This window comes from Barbus barbus, assembly GCF_936440315.1.
Source record: "Barbus barbus genome assembly, chromosome: 30".
Taxonomy (NCBI): domain Eukaryota; kingdom Metazoa; phylum Chordata; class Actinopteri; order Cypriniformes; family Cyprinidae; genus Barbus; species Barbus barbus.
In genome coordinates this window covers 3,116,532-3,139,261 of record NC_136758.1, presented here as the reverse complement: position 1 = coordinate 3,139,261, position 22,730 = coordinate 3,116,532, and the positions used below count along the sequence as shown (strand labels likewise).

General features: G+C 36.8%; 1 protein-coding gene across 1 annotated transcript in view; it reads right to left on the bottom strand.

Annotated features, from left to right (window-relative positions):
• myt1lb (myelin transcription factor 1-like, b) overlaps positions 1 to 22,730 on the bottom strand; it is a gene marked incomplete at its 5' end in the record, with an annotated part of 94,867 nt that overhangs the window by 19,887 nt on the left and 52,250 nt on the right. The window contains 5 exons of the mRNA XM_079385577.1: positions 6,791 to 7,050; positions 10,282 to 10,499; positions 10,653 to 10,760; positions 13,742 to 13,832; positions 17,446 to 17,580. Of these exons, the coding sequence (XP_079241703.1) occupies positions 6,791 to 7,050; positions 10,282 to 10,499; positions 10,653 to 10,760; positions 13,742 to 13,832; positions 17,446 to 17,580 (812 nt within the window). The remainder of the gene's footprint in view (positions 1 to 6,790; positions 7,051 to 10,281; positions 10,500 to 10,652; positions 10,761 to 13,741; positions 13,833 to 17,445; positions 17,581 to 22,730) is intronic.

Genomic DNA, 22,730 nt, shown 5'->3' with positions numbered 1-22,730 from the left:
ACAGCTCTCTATAGCGAGAGGAGGCTTGACAACGTTCACAGTAGATGGCCGAACTCAGGAGCGGAGGCCTCAACATGACAAGTCTCTAAACAAGAGTATGCCTAACTACACCCCACAATCAGGACGTCTTGTAAGGAGGCTCACAGAGAGCCTACAACTCACAGATGCTGCCTTAGAGGAGCCCTTGGCAAGCGGAGGCCTCAAATAAAACAACTCTCTATAGCGAGAGGAGGCCTGACGATGCTCACAGTAGATGGACGAGCACAGGAGCGGAGGCCTCAACATGACATCTCTCTAAATGAGAGGCAGCCTAACTACACCCCACACTCAGGACGTCTTGTAAGGAGGCTCACAGAGAGCCTACAACTCACAGATACTGCCCTAGCACCATTTACAATAAACCTCTAATGCCAAGTAATATATATATAACTTAAAAATATGTGTAATTAAAATGTAATAAAAATTAGAAAATGTTCAAAGTTTCAAAATATTAACAAAAACTATAATAGTATATCAGTTCTATGATATAATTAGAAACAGCATCTGAATAAAGCTGTCAACATTAAAATAATGCATGAAAGTCACTGTTCTGGTCAAAATGTCAAAGAAAGTGGTATTTATTTTATAGAAAGATAGCAAAGATTTCTCAAGTTTGTTGGGTTTGAAGTGATAAAACAACAGATCTAGTGTTGAAAATGAGAAAAAAGTATTTTGACACTTGAGCATGTTCATAGCTGAGTCAGGAGATGGAGAAAGTAAAGGAAAAATGAAGAAGATGAGGATGAACATTATGAATGTAGTTTGTATGTATGTTGCCCATCTAAATGCATCTCAGCACATTCAGAGCCATAATTAGTGAGGGATGAGGAGGTGCTTCTCTCTGCCTACAGTCAGCCTGACCTCTGTTACTACAGGAACCCCAGGAGGATGTGACAGCCAAGCTAAGAGGTCACATCCCACGACTCCACTTCCTGCTGCAGCCTTGGCTAAAGCTGCTCCAATTAGACAGCAAGAATGAGAGACAGAGGGATGGACGGCTGGAACATGACAAAAAGAAACAACATCTCTGCAAATAATGATTTTGCCAAGTTTGCCTTGTTTTCCAGTATACAAATATTTATCTATTCTTCAAATCAAGACAAATTACATAAGATATTAAGTACTGTTTTCTGAAAAATGTTTCTTTTTTTATTATAACATTAACATCATTAGCAACATCTTTTTTCAGCAACATTTGATTTTAAGGGCAATGTTGTTCTGGTGCTATATTGAGTCACTAGTTGATGGCCAATGTAAAACCAGGGACCTGAAGCAAACGCAGCTGAGAAGTCATGCATAACAAGCGCTTCGGCTCCGCTGAGAGACGAGGGGCTGCATGGACACTGCTCTACTGAAATAAATGTGTTGGGCAGAGATGGAGAGGAAGCATCATCCGCTGAACCTATGACAGCAAGAGAAGAGCATTGCTGCAGGCAGCTCAGCCCATCCTCGACTGCAGAATGACAGCAGATGAAATGAGAGAGAGAGAGAGAAGCCAGCCATCACTTGCTTGAGGCGTCTCCATGTTTCACACCCACACATATATATACTGTATATACATATATATATATATATATATATATATATATATTACATGAAACTCTAAATGGTGCAGTCCGATAGGTCAAACTCAAACTGACATAATGACATCATCACATGGCTCAGCTGATTAGTTATTTTTGTATCAGCAGCCAATGAGCTCACTGTTCGCTGCTCAACATTCATTTACTTGGTTGGTTCTTGCTGTAGAAATTGCAGCGTGTTTCAGAAATCCTCCAACTTCCCCAGATCCTCCTGTACAGATCTGCTACGGGGTGATTCATGTAATCTAGAAATGTGGTTTATTCATATAATGCCAAACATCAGCCTCGAAACCTTAATGACTTGGAGAGGATCTGCAAAGAGGAGTGGGACAAAATCCCTCCTGAGATGTGTGCAAACCTGGTGGCCAACTACAAGAAAGGTTTGACCTCTGTGATTGCCAACAAGGGTTTTGCCACCAACTACTAAGTCATGTTTTGCGAAGGGGCCAAATACTTATTTGACTCATTAAAAGGCAAATCAATTTATAACTTTTTTGAAATGCGTTTTTCTGGATTTTTTTGTTGTTATTCTGTCGCTCACTGTTAAAATAAACCTACCATTAAAATCATAGACTAATCATTTATTTGTCAGTGTGCAAACGTACAAAATCAGCAGGGGATCAAATATTTTTTTCCCCACTGTACATTGTCATGTACATATATACACTGCCGCTCAAAAGTTTGGGATCCGTAAGATTTTTAATGTTTTTTAAGGGAGTCTCTTCTGCTCATCAAGGCTGTATTTATTTTATCAAAAATACAGAAAAAAACTGTAATATTGTGAAATATTATTGAAATTTCTAATATTGGTTTCCTATTTTAGTATACTTGAAAATAGAATTTATTTCTGTGATGCGGCGCTGAATTTTCAGCATCATTACTCTAGTCTTCAGTGTGACATGATATTTCAGAAGTCATTCTAATATAATGATTTATTATGAGTGTTGAAACTGTTGTGCTGATTAATATCGTTTTTTGGAAACTGTGATACTTTTTTCTTTGATTCTTTGATGAATACAAAGTTAAAAAGAACAGCATTTATTTAAAAAATAAATGTTGTGTTTCAATATACAATGCTATTCAAAAGTTTGGGGTCAGTAATTTTTTTTCTTTTTTTTTTTAAGAAATTAATACTTTTATTCAGGAGGGATGTGTTAAATGAATAAATGTCATAGTAAAGACTTATATTAGATATTGTTAGAAAAGATTTATATTTTTAACAAATATTCAGAAACCATTTTGAAAAGATATTCAGAAACCAGTATATAATTTTGTGCCAGTGGGAATCCAACTAAACCACCACCGCATCGACCAACAGCATCCTAGCAACCACCTACTGACGCATCCACCCAGAAACCATACAGAAACACTGCAGTAACCATCCAAAACATCAGAGCATCTTTATTGTGAGTGTTGCATGGCAAAGCACATCTTACGCTTTCTTCAGAAACCAATGAGTCCAATGAGGACGAGATCCTCATGCAAATATGAAGTTATAAATGGAAAAACTGCACGTACCGAGTCAAATCCTAATGCATGTCTGGCATTTACATTATCGATTGATTAGAACAAGCTTTCTGATACCATTATAGACTTGTTCATGTGCTGAACTTGTTTTATGTTATTAAACATTGGATTTATTTCAGTGCGATCTTATCATGGGCTTAATGCCTCTGCAGACACTATAGTCATCTTCTGCAGATTAACTGCCTGGATGATGCTTTTGTAGGCCAAATTATATTATATTATATTATATTATATTATATTATATTATATTATATTATATTATATTATATTATATTATATTATATTATATTATATTATTAAAGGGATGCACGATATTGGATTTGGGCCAATATCTGAAATGCTGCTATTTTTCAACTCATTTTGGCTGATAGCCGATGCCGATACCGATATATTTACTTTTGTTTGGAAACAACACCAAGTCTCTCCTGTGTGGAAATTATAAGCAAATTATTTTTAATTTTGGTTCGTCTTTAACAAGAACTTATTTGTTAGAATTAAATAAACAATAATGAAGTTCTTTTATAATGACCGTACATTGAAGCTTTGAAAATAACTATAAATAAACTATATAAATCGCAGCATTTTTTTGTAGTAACCTTAACATTTTATTTTAAGGTTTAACATTTGTAGATGGTGTAAAGCAAAAGAGTTGTAAACATTCTGAAAATCTTTTAGAGCTCAAAATTTGTTTAAAAAATATAACATATTACACATTAATGAATAAATCAGTATATATACAATTGTTTAAATTACAAGTGTCATGTTTGTTTTTTTCAATTCATGTAAACTATAGCTTCTGACCTTTAAATCAAACCATATTAATGATTTTATGACATCAATTACTGCTTTATTTTACTTTCATTTTATTAGAAGTAGGCTAACAGCGCCCCTACGGAATTAAAACTCCTTACTGAGCAGGCATTAGGACCCGGGGGAGGCTGCCATTGCATGTGCTATTACTATTTACTCTATCACACACTGAACTTGTGTGTGATAGAGTAAATAGTAACTGTATGTGCATTCTCAGATGCTGCAATCCCAAACAGTGAATCTAATCACCATTCAGGCAAAACTTTGCTTCAAATATTAGCCACATTGCTGACGTGATCTAATCGCTTGTACACCCTGAGCACATGTGAGCTACAGTATCTCACAGAAATGAGTACACCTCTCACATTTTTGTAAATATTTTATTATATCTTTTCATGTGACTACACTGAAGAAATTACACTTTTCTACAATGTAAAGTGGTGAGTGTACAGCTTGTATAACAGTGTAAATTTGCTGTCCTCTCAAAATAGCTCAACACACAGCCATTAATGTCTAAAACCGCTGGGCACAAAAGTGAGCACACTCCTAAGTGAAAATGTCCAAATTGGGCCCAAAGTCTCAATATTTTGTGTGGCCACCATTATTTTCCAGCACTGCCTTAACCTTCTTGGGCATGGAGTTCACCAGAACTTCACAGGTTGCCACTGGAGCCCTCTTCCACTCCTCCATGATGACATCACGGAGCTGGTGGATGTTAGAGAGCTTGCGCTCCTTCACCTTCCGTTTGAGGATGCCCCCCAGATGCTCAATAGGGTTTAAAGTCGTGACGTATTGTCAAGTAGGTCTGGAGACATGCTTGGCCAGTCCATCACCTTTATCCTCAGCTTCTTTAGCAAGGCAGTGGTCGTCTTGGAGGTGTGTTTGAGGTTGTTATCCTGTTGGAATACTGCCCTGTGGCCCAGTCTCTGATTCAGTATGTCACAGTACATGTTAAATGAACTGTAGCTGCCCAGTGCCGGCAGCACTCATGCAGCCCCAGACCACGACACTCCCACTACCATGCTTGACTGTAGGCAAGACACACTTGTCTTTGTTCTCCTCACCTGGTTGCCACCACACATGCTTGACACCATCTGAACCAAATAAGTTTATCTTGGTCTCATCAGACCACAGGACATGGTTCCAGTAATACATGTCCTTAGTCTGCTTGTCTTCAGCAAACTGTTTGCGGGCTTTCTCGTACATCATCTTTAGAAGAGGCTTCCTTCTGGGACGACAGCCATGCAGACCAATTTGATGCAGTGTGCGGCCTATGGTCTGAGCACTGACAGGCTGACCCCCCACCCCTTCATGCTCTGCAGCAATGCTGGCAGCACTCATACGTCTATTTCCCAAACACAACCTCTGGATATGACGCTGAGCATGTGCACTCAACTTCTTTGGTCGACCATGGCGAGGCCTGTTCTGAGTGGAACCTATCCTGTTAAACCGCTGTATGGTCTTGGCCACCGTGCTGCAGCTCAGTTTCAAGGTCTTGGCAATCTTCTTATAACCTACGCCATCTTTATGTACAGCACCGATTCTTTTTTTTGTGTTGAACTTCCAGTGACCAGTATGAGAGAGTGAGAGCGATAACACCAAATTTAACACACCTGCTCCCCATTCACACCTGAGACCTTGTAACACTAACGAGTCACATGGCTAATTGGGCCCAATTTGGACATTTTCACTTAGGGGTGTACTCACTTTTGTGGCCAGCGGTTTAGACATTAATGGCTGTGTGTTGAGTTATTTTGAGGGGACAGTAAATTCACACTTTTATACAAGCTGTACACTCACTACTTTACACTGTAGCAGTGTCATTTCTTGTTGTCACATGAAAAGATATAATAAAATATTTACAAAAATGTGAGGGGTGTACTCCTGTGAGATACTGTAACTTAGGCTACTCCTCTAATAAGCAAGTCATATCAGCCTACTTTTTCATATCGGGCCAATGCCGATATTTACATTTAAAGTGCCCTATTATGGATTTTTGAAAATTACGTTTCATGCAGTGTGTAACACAGCTCTAAGTGAATGAAAACATTCTGCAAAGTTTTAAATCTGAAAGTGCACCGTGTATAAAGTTATTGTCTCTCAAAAGAAGGAGTCGACTCTGAATCACTGAAACGAGTCATTTTTCAAACGAATCCCAAGACGTTTGTTGGTCTTTTCATGTTGGTCTGAATGAAAATTCAAATTCATTCTAGCTGCCGCTTGCGGTAAAAATATCGGTTTCCCCGGTAATGCTGTACACAAAGCAGCACTGTGCTCACAAACACTGCTTTATAAGGCATTACAGGCATGATGACATGAAAATTAGATCAATCGACCAATCACCGCAGATTAGCATCACGCAAAGGAGGGGTTTGGAAAAATTAATTTGGGAGTCGTTGAGTAAGTAAGTTAAAAAAGAAATGTATATTATTAGACAATAAAAGTGTTTTTTGACCTTGCATGCATGTCAACCTGTTGTTGGGGACTCCCAAAACCAAAATATGAACCTTTAATTACCCATAATAGGGGCACTTTAAAGCCATTATCGGCTGATTCCGATATCGTTTCGATAATATCGTCTATTATATTATATTATATTATATTATATTATATTATATTATTTATTCCTTATGTTTCTGTCACCTTGACATTAAATTGTTATTTCAGTGTTGACATCTCATAGATATGCTCTACTAAATGCTTGGTCTCCAGATTAGTTACATATTATTCATTCTTAATGTGTAATAAGGTAATGTATAATACTAAATTAAAAATGTCTGAGCAAGCATAAAAGGGGCTTGATATTGTGACTCGTGTGGCCGTGTGTGTACCTGTGTGCAGATCTCCAGGGGTTTCCCGCTCAGGCTCTGGGGCATCTCTCTGCAGCGGGTGGAGAGGTTGAGGATGGCGGTAGCAGCCATGTGTGCCGCCTCCATGTCCTGTGTGTAGTCGAAGCTGCTCTTGCTGCAGGTGCTGCTGGCGCTGCTCTCTCCTCCTCTCGCTCCTCCTCCACAGCTCAGGCTGCTGCTGCAGGGCCCATAGCTGCTGGTGGTGCTGCTTGCCGAACTGGAGCTCTTGCAGTAGTGCTTCACTGACGGGACACACAGAGCAGTGACTTTAAAATAAGCCCTATATGTGCAGACGTATGGGACAGCTCACAAAATACACCTCTGGTCTACATTTTGTTGTCTTAGTATTTAATTTCACAACTATTTGAAATTAAAACCAATGTGCTGTACAATCCATAAAAAACAAGATATGACACACACACACACACATACTAATACTTCAGTAATACTTCAGTTTAGGGACCAGTTCTCACTATCAACTATCTGCTTATTAGCATGCATATCATTAGCATATTGGCTGTTTATTAGTACTTATAAAGCATATATACACTGCCATATTTTAGATCCCTTAATCCTACCCATACCTAAACTTAACAGCTATTTTACTATTAATAAGCAGCAAATGATTCCAGTTTTTTATTTTTTTATTTTTTAAGTCTATAGTAAACTGCATAGACAGTAATTTTAGACATTACTGGCATGCTATTGATGGAACTCCAAAATGCACAGTAAAAATTCAGGAAATTATGGTAATAAATAAAAATTATATTGAAAAGGATTCAAAATAATTATAGTCCATTTTTTCAGCCTTGTATAAGAAATGGCATGACCCATGCAAGTAAATGTTGTTAATTAATATTACAGAGTACATATTTGAGTAATTACAATGTAACAAGGACATCTAAAATAAAGTTATGCATGTACTTACTGTAGTAGCTGCAATATATAGCTAATAACTAGGTACTAACTCAAAGCCTAACCTAAACCTAACAGTAACCCATGTACATGAAAGATTGCGTAGGATTTACTTTGGAAGTACTCTGATAATCTTTGTTTTATCTTTAATGTTTTTTTACAGTGTAGTTAGCTTATATTATGTACTCAGTACTTTATGGGGCAAGTATGTACACTGTAAGTGAACATACTGTAAAATAAAGTGAATGGAAACAAAGTATGTTAGATCGTGTCCTGTAGTCAAATCCCTGAAGAAAGGCTTGTTTATTATGATGATTTTGATTATGATGAGGAGATTTTAAATGATGGGGTGTTGAGGGGGGTGTCGGGATGTAGGTGAGAGACGGAGAGACACTCTTTGCAATTTGACAAAAGACACAATGAGCCACAACCACCAGCTGGGCATCAAAGTGACATCTCCCACCGGGCATCCTGCTGCCATTGCTCGCTATCTCTCTCTTCTGCCTTCCTTTTACTCTATCTTCTCCCCCCAGTCTGGTCATTAAAGCATGGCCATGGATCTCACAGTCTTATGCACAGAATTGCAATTAGCAGCAGCCCTAAATCCAGACTGTGATTTGCCTAAACCACCTCATTCATTATGCATCTGCCTCCAGATCATTTCCATACATTTCCATACCTCAGAAATACAGTGAAGAAAGATCTCGGAGGCTTTTCTAACAGGGTTTAGTTCATCACCAAGCATTACAGTTTTCTCAGACCTTAACATTGTCATATGTTCAGGAGTCATGGTGATAATAATGATCATACATCAGCTACAAAAAGTATATGGATGATTAATACTTGCTCTTTGATTTATTGGACAAAATAATATGAAACCAAGTGACATTTATTTGAAATGGTTTGAAATGATAAAACAATAGATTTAGCAAAAGACGACACACATTGTAGTTTTTAGCTTATAGTCCAAGTGTGAAGATGTGTGAAGTTATAGAGAACTGACTTCATACTTTCACTAATAATAACTACCTGCCAGGGTTATTAAAATTACCTAAAACTGAAAAAATAAAAAGCATTTTTGTGACTTCAAAAATTTAGCTTGACATACTAAAATAAATAAAACTATAACTAGAAAAAAATAATAATAATAAAAACATTGGACAAAAAAAATGTAAAAAACACAACTATTAAATATTTTACAAAAACTAAAATGAAAAAAAAATGTAAACAATAGTATCTCAATGATACTAAAATAAAATAAACTGCTACACACTTGGCTTTTAACATCTGGCGCACAAATAAAATCATATTCAATGGATTTCAGGGTTTATTTCCACCATTGTTTATCATTTTATATGTCATAGTTTTGGTATATGTAATCCAGAAAAAAATATATTAATCAGCTCAATAATTAGCTTTAACTCTGTAAAAATCTTTTACAGATTTGAGTCTCAATCATATACGTGGGAATAACCTTTTTATTAAACTGAAATCTGTAACACGTTATGTCTATAAATGTTCGTGTTGTTAGAATAAATTATGGTGATATAAGATCTTTGCAATTTTCCTTGACAGGCCATCCACCCCGTCATCACAGAACATATATTTCCTTACTTCCTGCTGTTTAATTAAAAAAAAAAAAAAAAAAAAGTGTCACTGTACAGCTGTTCCTTGGGGGGTTCTGTTGGTCAAAAGCCATTACAAAAATTGCTCAAGCAAAGTAAAGTTAATTCTGAGAAAAGCTCCTGTAGACGTTGAGAGAACATTTACATTGATATTTTGCCATCATCTAATGCAATGACATTCAGACATTTTAAAGAGTAAGTGTCCAGATCTTTTTTTTTTTTTTTTGTGGGGGGGGGGGGGGGGGGGGGGGTTGCTGTATATCTTATACACCACTACCATTCAAACTTCTGGGGTCATTATGATTTATACTACTACTAAGTTTTTATTACTATTTTGAACTAGACTTTATGTTTAGATTTTCATATTTTGAATTATGAAGCATGTCGGTTTTTTTTTTTTTTTTTTTTTTTTTTTTTTCTTCTATTTATTTTTTTGTATCTTCTATGTGATGTCTTGTGTTTGCTGTGTGATTCTGCTACCCTACTTGAATTGCCCCTTGTGGGATTAATAAAGTTGTTAACTTAACTTATTTCTGTTTTAGTAATTTTGTTGCTTTTGTCATTTAAAAAAAAAGTCTAGAGTTTTTAGTAATTTTAGTATTTTGTTTTAGATTATTTATAGTATATAATATTCTATTTTATATATAATTTATAATTCTATTTTATTTCAGTATTTTTCAGTAATTTATTTTCTTATGGTTTTAATTTTAGTTAACAATAACCAATAACAAAAGTTGACAATGGCATTTTAAAAATATTATAGCGATAGTAAAGTCTATTCAAAGAATACTGAAAGAAAACAAAATGTATCTCAGTATCACTCACTAATAAAAACTGAGCACCAAATCAGCATATTAGAATGATTTCCTCAAACGTTTGAACAGTGGTGTACATTGATATCACAGCGCAGACGCGTGAATGCTGAGGTCTTACCATCATCAGTTTTGGGCAGTGCGTCCCGACTGTGGACTTTGGGTGCAGCAGTGTGCCGTTTGCTGTAGATGTTGCTGTTGTCATAGCTGTTGTAGTCAAAGCTGTTTTTGGAGTATTTCTCTAACTCTTTGGCCAGGTTGGATCGTGGGGTTGAAGTGGGCACGTTGTTTTTATAGCCGTACTGTGGGATCTCCAGCTGTTTGACGAAGCACATGGGCCTGGAACAGCAGCAGTTTATAGTGTATCATATGAATGTGTGCATACTATCCATTTTATGAACTTTGCACAGAAAATTCAACACAAATTGTTACCTATTTTTAAGATACTCAGCTTGATCTGGTGTGTCAGTGTAGGCAATGAGGAGCGGTTACCTGAGCACACGATCTGAAGCCTGGTTGGATTTGCCTCCATCACATGACTGATGTTTCTCATGGGCTTTGGCCAGTTTCTCTGCAGCCGCTATTGGACAGCCTGACAGGCTGGATGAACAGGAAGAAATGTCAGAAACATGTCTTTAAAAGACATGATTATATGTGACAAGTCAGGGACATATCAAATACAGATTCATCTTCATTTCTGTGCATTATAGCCTCATCACTGATATACATCTCTTATAATCTGCTTTATACAGTATGAAGTCAGAATTAGAATACTGATGGTCAAAACTGTGATCTGTAAAAAAGAAAAGAAAAAGATTGAGATCTCTTATGTCTCAGTTATTTCTTGTGCAAAACAGTGGATTATGTATTAAATAACGATTATAAAGGGAAAAAAATGAAGTTTTCGCTGAAAGAAACTCTTCTGCTTCTCAGATCTGCCTCCTGAGAAAAAGGCAATAGAAAACATTTTCCGTATTGTTTCAACCATATAATATTTTGGTTGAAATTCCCCTGTGATTTTCTAAACTTGGTTGGGCACTTTCAGCAAATCCGTGCAAGAAAATAAGACCCAGACACATGAAATGAAGGTTAGGTTTGGTATTGTGTTGGGTCACAATTGTAAAATCTGGTTACATAAACATCTTAAGAGCTAGTCTGACCAACTAGCAGTTATTATTTTTCAGATTCAAATGAGACAAATCTACATTTTATGCAACTGGCGTAAAGAAATCAACTAGATTACTAACATGTAAGACTGTTCTAAGCATTATATGCAGTCGGCCACTGGGTTCTGACGTAAAACCAGATACAAATGTCTGCTATCATAAAGCTAAAGAATTAATTTTGATATTTTCCATTTGAGTTTAAATGATCAGCGTTATTTACACTAATAAACTTTATTTTATAGCTTTATACTTTTACTGTATGTCAACATTTCTTGTCTCCATAGAAATGTATAGGAAAAAAGCAAAGTTCATACATTACTAACTTTATTAATTCTCACAAGCTGCAATGCAAAGAATGATTTATTTATTTATTCTTATTTTTTATTGTTTAGTATAAGGACCAGTTCTCACTATTAACTAGTTGCTTACTAACATACCTATTATTAACATATTGGCTGTTTATTAGTACTTATAAAGCACATATTCAATTTTTTTATATGAAAAAAGTATCAAAATTAAGCTTGATTAAGTTTCATTTTAAGTTTTGAGTTTATACTTAAAAGAAGAAAAATATGTCAGTGGGGTATGAACAATAAACTGAATTCAAAGACAAAACAATACTGAATAAGAATTTATTTTATTTTATTTTTTCCAATGAACAAAAAAGTAACGGTTCCTCTAGGTAGTGCTATACTCTTCGAGCACAGAGATGCAAGTAGCTGAAGGTGTGTGTGAGTGTTCATGACATGAAGCACGCTGCCAGGTTTCTATTGGGCCGTAGGAAATGTAATTTCTTGCGAGTACAAGCGAGGTATGTGTGTGTGTGTGGTTCAGGGGTCTGTGGCGGCCGTCTGGAGCGGGCCGTCTCCCCTGGTGAGGTGTCAGTGAGGTGCTAATGGCTGACGCTCCACACAGCAGCTGCTGAGAGCATTACTGCAGCACCCTCTCCAAATCTCTGAATCAACCATTTCATCAGCTCACTACAAACACAAAGCCTTCCACAGAAGAACATGCTGCTTTAAAAGCTGCTTGAGCCAATGTGCATTTGTAGTACTCTATATTTTACATCAGACATCACTAGCAACATCAAACATGATTTCCAAACTGGTTTCCCAAACACACATCCATGTCCGGCACGCTTTGAGAAGAACAGGTATTCCCACACAGTGCTGAGTATAGATTATTTGTGACTGATCATACCGAATCAACACTGAACTGACTCGAGCTGAATAACAACATGGTAGAGTTAGTAGAGCTGCTTATTGCTGAATCAAACAGGTTTCATAATGAATCAACTTTACACAGTCATTCAACTGACTTGAGCTGAAAAATGACACTTATTATCTTACAAGTAGATTTTGGATTTACGTCATTTTTGCAGTTTGCATCATTGGTTGTGCTACTTTCTTGTTTAACATTGTAAAGCAGCACTGAAACAATGTTTATTGTATAAAGTGCTTTAAAAATAAAGGCGACTTCAGTGATTTAATATAGATTATGTAAGCATATTCCCAAAATCCTAAAAGTTAACTTTTTAGATTATATTGCATTTTAAAATGATCAGATCATAGTTACTTTTTTATTGATTACATTACATTATTATTCACACAGTAAAGCATTCATAATTTTTAGATGATCCCTAATTCAAATAATAATAATAAATGTTATTTTTTATTCATTTTTTTTCTCTTTACATCAATATGCAGGTAAACAAACAAAATAAATGATAATTTATTTGTAATTTTATATTTTTATGATTGTGCCAGTTTATCATCCACTCATGAAGCACCTGCAGCTCTTTCATAAACCCTGATGTAATGTGGTGTTTAATGCACTTCATGTTGTTGATAACAAAGAACGGAATATATTTTCTTTCTCGTGTATGTAAATGTAAATGTATTTTTATATTAATGTGATACAAAACAATGCTATACAAATCAATGTAATAAGTTATTTTAAAAGAAATACTAATGTAATAAAAATTACCTAAAACGTGTAATCTACTAGATTGCATTACTAACTACAATTTTCATCGTGTAATTTGTAATCAGAAGTAATACCCAGCACTGGTAACACCTTTGGTGGAGACTGAAGTTAAGGTTAGGGTTTAAATAAATTATTTACACAATTTAGACAGTCAAGCTTACTTATAGCCTCTGCACATTTAGATATTAGTATCTAAGTATTTTAACATAAAAATAAATAAATAAAATTCACATTTAATATTTAAGAACCTGAAATGTGGATGCATTAAATCAGAAACTAATGCTTTGTACCACCAGAAACCAAAGATAAACTTGAAAAATTTGCTGAGGGAAAGTGAACAAGTAGTCAGCACTGTGATTTTGGCATAGTACATAAAGATGCTAAGAATGAAGACAGAAGCGTTTCTCTCATCCACACAGAGGAACTCACCTCCTGTGAGAGTTCCTGTTGCTGTTGACGTGACCCCGGCCCGTGCAGCCAGGCGTAGGGCACTTAAGAACATTTTCATACATTGCAAGAACTTGACAGCGGGCAAGAGAAATAGGGTGGAAGATTAGGAGTTAGAGGCCCACAGTTAGTCATCTGCATTAGTGTGAAACACTCGTCATTATCACCAGCACGCTCAGAACCAGAGACATCAAACAGCGGCATGCAAAGAACTGCTAATGGAAGAACAGTGGCATGCACATGCACCATGCAGCGCAAGTCATGTGACAGATAACATTCTATTCTATTCTATTCTATTCTATTCTATTCTATTCTATTCTATTCTATTCTATTCTATTCTATTCTATTCAATTCAATTCTGTTCTATTTCTATTTTGTTTAACTGGATTTCCTGCTGCTAGCTTCAAGATGTTGTAAGTAAAATCTGATGCTTTAGTTTAGGATTGTGAGTGATGCAGCAAGACTCTTTCACAGAGATCTCTGACCCTGACTGCCTTCTCATCACTAGCTGAAGCCGTCAGCTAACGTTAGCTCATGCACACAGTCATCTGCTGTGAGGTGCTGCTGCTCTTGATTGTCTCAGCTCTGCATTTGTCTTTCATTAGCAGTAGACACACGTTAGCAATCAATGAAATCACCACCTAAACACTGCCTCTCTCTGATCCCAAACTCTATTATTCATCTGAACATGCCTTTGTGTCCTCTGTCCATGACCGTCTAAACTCCCTGCCGACAGCAATTAGATTACTGTTCATTAGGACGCTGGAGTGGGGGCAGAGAGCATGGGCCGGGGCGAGCAGACCAGCGCTCTTCCGGTGCTCATCTTCATCATTATCAGCTCCTTAATCCTTCACCCTCATCTTCAACATACTCTGACATGTTCATTACCGAGCAGCAGGCAGCATCCGCTACCTCCACCGACTGAGACACATGTCTTAGTGTGTCTCAAACCAAGTACAGCTTTTTTAAAGATTTGTACTTTTGTAAAGGTGAGTGGTTTTACTTGACAAAAAAAAAAAAAAGTTCTCGACTATTGTCTTAAAATTGTCAAAAGCAACACTTAAAAGGACAGATCACCCAAAAAATGCACATTCTGTCATCATTTACTCACCCTCAAGTAGTTCAAGACCTGTATGAGTTTCTTTCTTCTGCTGAACACAAAAGAACATATTTTGAAGAATGTTGGTATCAATCATTTGATGGTAGCCATGGTAGTTTTTAATCATCATTATTATTATTAATTTATTTTTGGTAGTCAGTGGCTACTGTCAACTGTGCTTGTCAGAAGAAAGAAACTCATACAGGTTTGAAACAACATGAGGGTGAGTAAATGATGAAAGAATTAGCATTTTTGGGTGAACTATCCCTTAAATTAATTTGAATTGGTTTATTTACTAAATTTAAAATGCATCATTCAGCCAATAAATTCACACAGAGTCAACTTGTTCAGCAAATATTCAATTAGTAACACAATAAACTGATCATGATCATAGGATCGTTTTCCAAAATATCTTCTTTTATGTTAAGGAGAACAAAGAAATTCACAGAGGTTTAGAACAATTTGAGGGTAAGTATATGACGACTGTATCTTCATTTTGACCATATCTTCTTTTAAGATCTCATCATATAATCCAGGACATGCTTTATCTTTATTAACTTTCATTTAAGACACAAATAACAATGTTTATGAGGATACTCGCAGAGACGACGGGCATTTTGACACATAACTATGTCTGAACGTTTAAGCACAAGGAGCGAAAAGTTAAGTCAGTCGCTAAGTACGTGCCGTGCGAATCAGGTTGAAACCATCTTAACGCATGCATTTACCAGAACAAATTCTGCCCCATAGGCCAGCTTAATGTCCATGAACAGTTTAAACCATTTGTTTTAAAACCTGCTTAAAACGCGCTTAAATGATATAGCCTACATCTTGACGCGCAAAATGATTGCAAACCTTTAAATGAATATATAGGGTTTGTTCAAACCCAAAAACAATATACATCCAGGTAATAATCAAACTAACCTAAAATCTGTGGGGACGACGATACTGTGTTTTTTTCTGCTCCTTGTGGCTGGTTCACTTGCTGTTCCAACAACATCCACTCCATCATCAGCTTTAGTAAGATAACCTGATAGCTGGGGATTTTACTGACTAACTTATTATTTTTTTTCTGTTGTTTGTATTTAAAGTTTTTTATTTTTTGAGCCCCTCTCTCCCAGAATTGCTGACATTTGTACTTATCGAATATTGTTCTTTGCGCGACCATTTCCAGATTACTCCAGAACGAAGAAGTGTGGAGGTTAATGCAGACAGAGCTACTGGCCAGCGATCACCTGATAGATACGTGCATATATCGTTCAAAAGTCAAATATAGAATAAATGCATTTGATTGGTAAACAAAATTCAGACTTTACGTTTCAATCTCAAATGGTAATGCATGGAATTTACGGAAAAGCTCAACTAAATAACAGCGCTAATGAGTGGGGGGCGTGGTGGTTTTGGCAATCGGCGCTCCAGTCAATCTACCCACAGCCAATCACGGGCCCCCTCCTTCCTCCCCGCCTAGCCCAATGGTTTATACGGCCCTGCATAAGACAACAAAACATGGTTTTTAATATAACCGGAAGATACTAGCCTAACAGGATTATAAAGAAAGAACAGCCACTAAGTGACTCAAAGAACCAATCATTCAGTAAGCGTGTGTCATATGTCACCATCCACACTAAAGTGATGGCCATCTAAAAACGCCCTTGTTGTGCCAGCTCACAAACTGTCTTGCCATCTGGACACTTTAAAAGCAAATCTTTTTGTTAACTAATTCCAGTCTGTGGTCAAAGTCATCAGTTAGTTTGATTTGCCATCTGGTTATTGGTGAATAAAACACACACAATTGTTGTATGCATTTTAATGAATTGCATGAAGAGGTTTGCTCAAGGTGAATGAGGGGAAATCGTACTCCTTCTTCCTGTCTGCCACTCTTTCATCAGATTATAATTATTACAGTTTATTCAACTGGATTTAATTGAGCGTCTAAAACAAAATGAGAAATCTAACCAGCTTATTAAACTGGCCTCCATTAAGATAGCGTTGTAATTATCAACAGAAACAATAAACGCATTCATGCATGTCTGATATTGCGATGACTGCTCCTCCGTTGCGAGAAGTTTTCTCGTAAGCTGAAGGATAGATGGGTCATTCCTACTATGCAGTATGCTTTCATGTCCACATATAATGGACCTTCAGACCTGAATTATGTTCCAGGGACACCAAAATATGCTTTACTTACTGTAAATTTTGCCATAAATGCTAATCAGGTAGATTTTAATGTTTTAATAGTCATTGTGCTATTGTTAAAATTGCTATTGGAATGTGGTCAAAAAGTTATAGAGCTGAAAAAGTATTGCATAGGAATGAACAGGAATGTGTTTGTTTGTGTGTGTGTGTGTGTGTGTGTGTGTGTGTGCGTGTGTGTGTGTGTGTGTGTGTGTGTGTGTGTGGTGTTGAGGAGGACAACATGCAGAATGAACTGAAGACTGGGTCCCACAGGCAAACACATACAGACACACAGTCAACCAATGATTATGACCTCTTTTCATAAATGCCAGCATGAAAAATAGCACCGGTTTAAAGGACGAATGCAAGCACATGTGGCACTGAAGTATAGAAAGAGCTATAGAGTGCTTACTTTCTGGCGGGACTCTGTCTTTATGAGGGCATCCAGACAGGCTGCGATGGTGCGGGTACAAACCCGTCACATGACCTGTGCCATCACAGCCAGGCGTTGGACACCGACTCTCTTTTTTCCCCGACCGTGAAGAATCTGAACACACACACACACACACACACACACACACACACACATAGGATTAATTACTGATTCATTTATACATTTTTAAGGGGTCTGATAGAGTCTAATTCTGTCCAAGAACTGCCCACTTAGACAAGAAAATAACACTGACCAATTAGTTTACAGCAACTGAGGATGAATAAATATGAAATCACTGATACCACCATGATAGCCCAGCAATACATTTGAGGATCGTTTGTTCAATTGTTTCTTTGCTACTATATGCTACAAGGTTTGATTCCATAAACCTGAAAATTATTTGATACTAGTGTTCTCATGGCATGATAGGAACACCAGCATTAATAAGATGAGTTATTTCATAACTTTGATACTTAAACAATTCCAATTAAAATATACTTCAAAACTTTCAGTTCAAACTTTAATTTCTACAACATGAATTGATTACTAATTTAGAAAAAAACAAAAAACTTGCCTGAGCTTACTTAATCAATGTAGAAATTACATTTGTTTTTCCATAGTATTTACTTCACATTGACATTACATTTAGTCATTTAGCAGACGCTCTTATCCAAAGCGACTTACAAATGAGGACATAAGAAGCAATCAAAACCAACAAAAGAGCAACATGCAAGTGCTATGACAAGTCTCAGTTAGCTTAACGCAGTACACGTAGCAAAGTCTTTTCTATTATATAATAAATAAAAAGAAAACATATAGAAAAAGAATATGCAAGATAGTGTTAGAGGCCCTTTTTGTTTTTTGTTAATTGTATAATAAATAAAAAGAAAATAAAATAGATAGAATAAAAAAGCTAATGAAGCTAATGTTAGTTTGTATGTTTGTTTGTTCTGTGTTGCATTATAGTTTATTAATATACACTACTGTTGGGGTCAGTAATATATAAACAATATATTTAAAAAAACATAATTATCAGGATTGCATTAAAATGATCAAAAGCGACAGTAAAGATATTTACACTGTAATATTACAAAATATATATAGTTCAAATAAATGCTGTTCTTTCAATTCACCGAAGAATCACAAAAAATAAAGAGTAGCATGATTTGCACAAAAATATGAAGCAGCACAACTGTTTTCAACATGGATAATGATCAGAAATGTTTCTTGAGCAGTAAATCAGTATATTAAAGTGATTTCTGAAGATCATGTGACACTGAAGACTGGAGTAATGATGCTGAAAATACAGCTTTACATCACAGGAATGAATTACATTTTACAATATATTACAATAGAAAACATTTATTTTGAACTGTAATTTGAACGGTAGTGTAGCTGTGATCTTTTGTCCTTGTTAGTGTTAGTTTAGTTTGCACAGGCAGTGAGTATCCTGGATCTGTGTATTGACTGAAGAGGGCATCTCTTCCAGATAGCAATCCAGGGCTATTGGCTATGTTTCAAACAAAGAGAGCACAAGAGAGTGAGCGAGCGAGTATGCTACTGTTACCACTGATTAAAATTTTAAGGATGGAGTAACTTGCCTCCTGGCATCATGTTGCCTCCTGTATCCAAGTAAGCTCAAAACAGACAGCAATAGCATGAAATCTTGTGAGAGATGTGGGCTAAATCGTGGTGAGATTGAAAATAGATTGCAGAGCTACTCAAATTTTTGGGATATGTGCTTTAAACAACTACTAAAGTTTTGCAACTGGTAACAAACACACATAAATCGGGGTGAATATCATGAAATGTGCAGCTCATATTTTAGTTCAAAATCATCTCTCTCTCTCTCTTTTTTTGTCTTTATGATTATGAATTCAGTGGTTTGGTGTTATTTTTACACATTAAGACATGAATTGTGTTTTGGGGAAGAGTGATCTAAATGGTGTGCATGAAGTGTTTTATGATGTTGGTCGTATCCGAATTTGCGCACTTGTCTAAAATATAGTTGGGCGAATGCAAACGGAGTAATATATCTGAATATACTATTCATAAAACTGTATTCAAAAATCCCCTGCAAAATCCTGAGGTGTACATCCACTGGACCCTTTGCAAGTCCATGAGGCCATGGCAGAGGATTTATGAATGGCAGTGAAGCCACGCAACTGACGCTGGAAGCTCACTTGAAAGTGACAACATGACAAATGTAGCATGCCAAATTCATTCAATACACATATATTGTAAGTGCAAGTACAGTTTAGTAGTATTTAAAAAATACACTATTAAGATTTGAAGTACACTACAAGTGCACATTCAATACAATAAATTAATTAGGTCCCACTTTATATTAGGTGGAATTAACTACTACGTGCTTACATTTAAATTAATAATTTGATACAATGCACTATGTACATACATGTTTTTACATTGTACTTATATTTTAAAATACCTGCATGTAATTACATCTGTAATTATTTTTCTGTAATACATTTATAATTGCAGTGTTGACCCATCCCTTACACCTTAACCCACCCTTAAACCAACCCATACCACCAAACCTGTTCCTAACCTTACCTGCATCCCACCTCAACAGCAGCAGAAGTGTTTTCCAATACAATATGAACACAATAAGTACATTGTGCTTATTTCTAATGTAAGTACATAGTATTTAAAGTCACCTAATATAAATTGGGACCACACATTTTTTTAATACTGTTGATATTGTAAAATATAAGCCAGACATGTTCTTGACAGGTGCTGTGAGATGCTCCTTTGTGTATGATTTCTTTAAGATTCTCACCGTCTAATAAACCCTGAATTCTCGGACTATTTTGCAGCCATTTCAAAAAGAGAGAAAACAAACGAGAAGGAGAGAGCGCAGCCGAGTCGAGCAGAATACATATTAGAAAGTGCTGGATATTGATTGTGGCTCCGGACAAGCCATGCTTTGCATAGCAAATGGCCCCCATTACCATAGCGTCTGTGGATAATTAATGTGCAGTCAGTGGTCCTGTCGTTTGTTATCGGTCATACTGATACTGTTCAATTTCCATCTCCGCCTCGTGCCTTCTTTAAGGAAGAGCTCCTTCCATAACTGTCAGGCCTCCACACTTTTTATAAATCATAATGCCCCCTGGTTAGGCAGCGTCTGCCGCTATCTCTGCCGCAGCGAGATGTTATCACGGTGTAATGGCTGAGCGTCCCTCATTATTCTGCCATTAGAGAGATAGTGTCCGCCGTGCATGCTGGCCAAACGTCCTTTCATGCGTGCTGTCAGCCCTTCCTCGTCTGGAGAACAACAGATGAAAGTTCTCATGGGTTTTTAAGTCAAAAAATTACACTTCTGACATCATTTACCGGTCTTGGTCTCAAGACTATTTTTGGAAGGTCTTGGTATCCACCACATTTGTAATCTTTTCTCATAATAAGAGGACTCTGGATTAATTTTTCAAGACTGGTCAAGACCTTACCTACAAAACTGCCGCTGCATTGTCTGATTTATTTGTTAACATCATTACTGTGATTGGATGGAAAACTTCCTGCTTCAAATGCAATCAGTATCTTATTTCTAATTTGATTTAATTTGTTGCTGTTTTGTCAGGTCATAATTTAAAAGTGCTGCATGTAAATTTATTGATTTATTTCTTTTTGACATTTCCAAGGCATAATAATACCATAATATGTTTGCAGAGATTTAGGAATCAGTAAGTTCACATACTTGTTTCCCTGAAAAACAATGCTACAGACAGTTATTAAGTTGGCTTGAGAAAGGCAACTTACTGAAATCCTATTTAAACTTATTAGTGGTGCTTGCCAAAGGCAAGGCATCACTATTGTTATCTTGCATACTTCTTCTTATTATTCTTCTTCTGGACAAAACTTCGGCGCGCTACTCCTCCTGCACCATTTGTCACAGACCCATGAATGAGGTGTCAAATCGACCGGCTGATTGAGGAGAGGTGTGCTGTATCTTTTCTAAGCGATCGGACCTATGATGTTCGCACAGCGGACGAAAAAGCGGCCAAAAAAGTCCCATTGACTTGACTCACACACACACACACACACACACACAAACACACACACACACACACACACACACACATACACTCACACACACACACTCACACTCACACACACACATGCAGGCCCTTAAGAGCCCCTTCTCTCTCTCTCTCTCTCTGTAACTCACACACACTGACTCATCTTTTAAGTAACCAATAAGTAATGACCTATGATCTTCATGGCAACACCCTAGCAACCACTTACAGCACCCTAGCAACCACCCCATAGACCTCATTCATTCATTTACTCATTCATTCCATTGAAAACAGATTTAAAGGAATATCTTTGGATAGAAGTGTCAATAGCCCCTTTCACACAGTAATACCAGTAAATTGCCGTAAAATTACCGGATCGACTTTACCGGTAAATTCAAAAATGCGCTGTTCACACAGGCAACGACATTCCGTCTTTTTTCCGGAAAAGCACCATTCACACATCCATTCAAAATACTGGTCAATTCTGTGACATCATTAAACTCTAATGGCTGCGCTTGTATTTGTAAACATGGAGGGGTATATGCGGTCAGTCTTTTTGTTGGTTTCATTTTTGTTTCAAACGTTTGCATTCATGCACCTGCTTTTGTCCCAGAGACATAGTAATAGACGACTACAAACCAGTGCTTAATTTGAAAATCTCGAGGTCCCGGAACAAAGCGGGGTGATGGATCCGGCATGTGATTAGAGGAGGGAGAGGTAACGGAGCATTCAGCCGATCACATTGGTGGCCAGCTTAAGTGATTAACAGCGTGCATCACTTACTTTTATTAAATTTTGAAAACAGCAATTTCCAGGCCTGGGGGAAAAAATACTAAAATATAATGAAATTTTATTTCTAATTTTAGTTATAATTAATCATGTCCAGAATTTTCGTGGAGGATTGTGTGTATATTACATAGTTTTACTCATCCCCGCAGCTTTTCAAGATAGCAAGTAGGTTATATGAGTAAATAAATCCTCACAATCTAGCAGATTAAATCAGTCATTTGAAAACAGAGTGAGTGATTCAGCTGGACCACGTCTTCTCTCTTTCACTCTCAAAGCAGCTTCACATCAGCTGCACACCGATCCAAGACTTTCGCTCGCATTTCGGGACAGTTGACAAAATTGTAACTTGCTTAATCGGGTCATTGTTGCATCGTCACAAAAATGTATAATTTGCTTTTTAAGCCAACAGGTACAGCCAAAAAATGGCTGTCTTGGCGA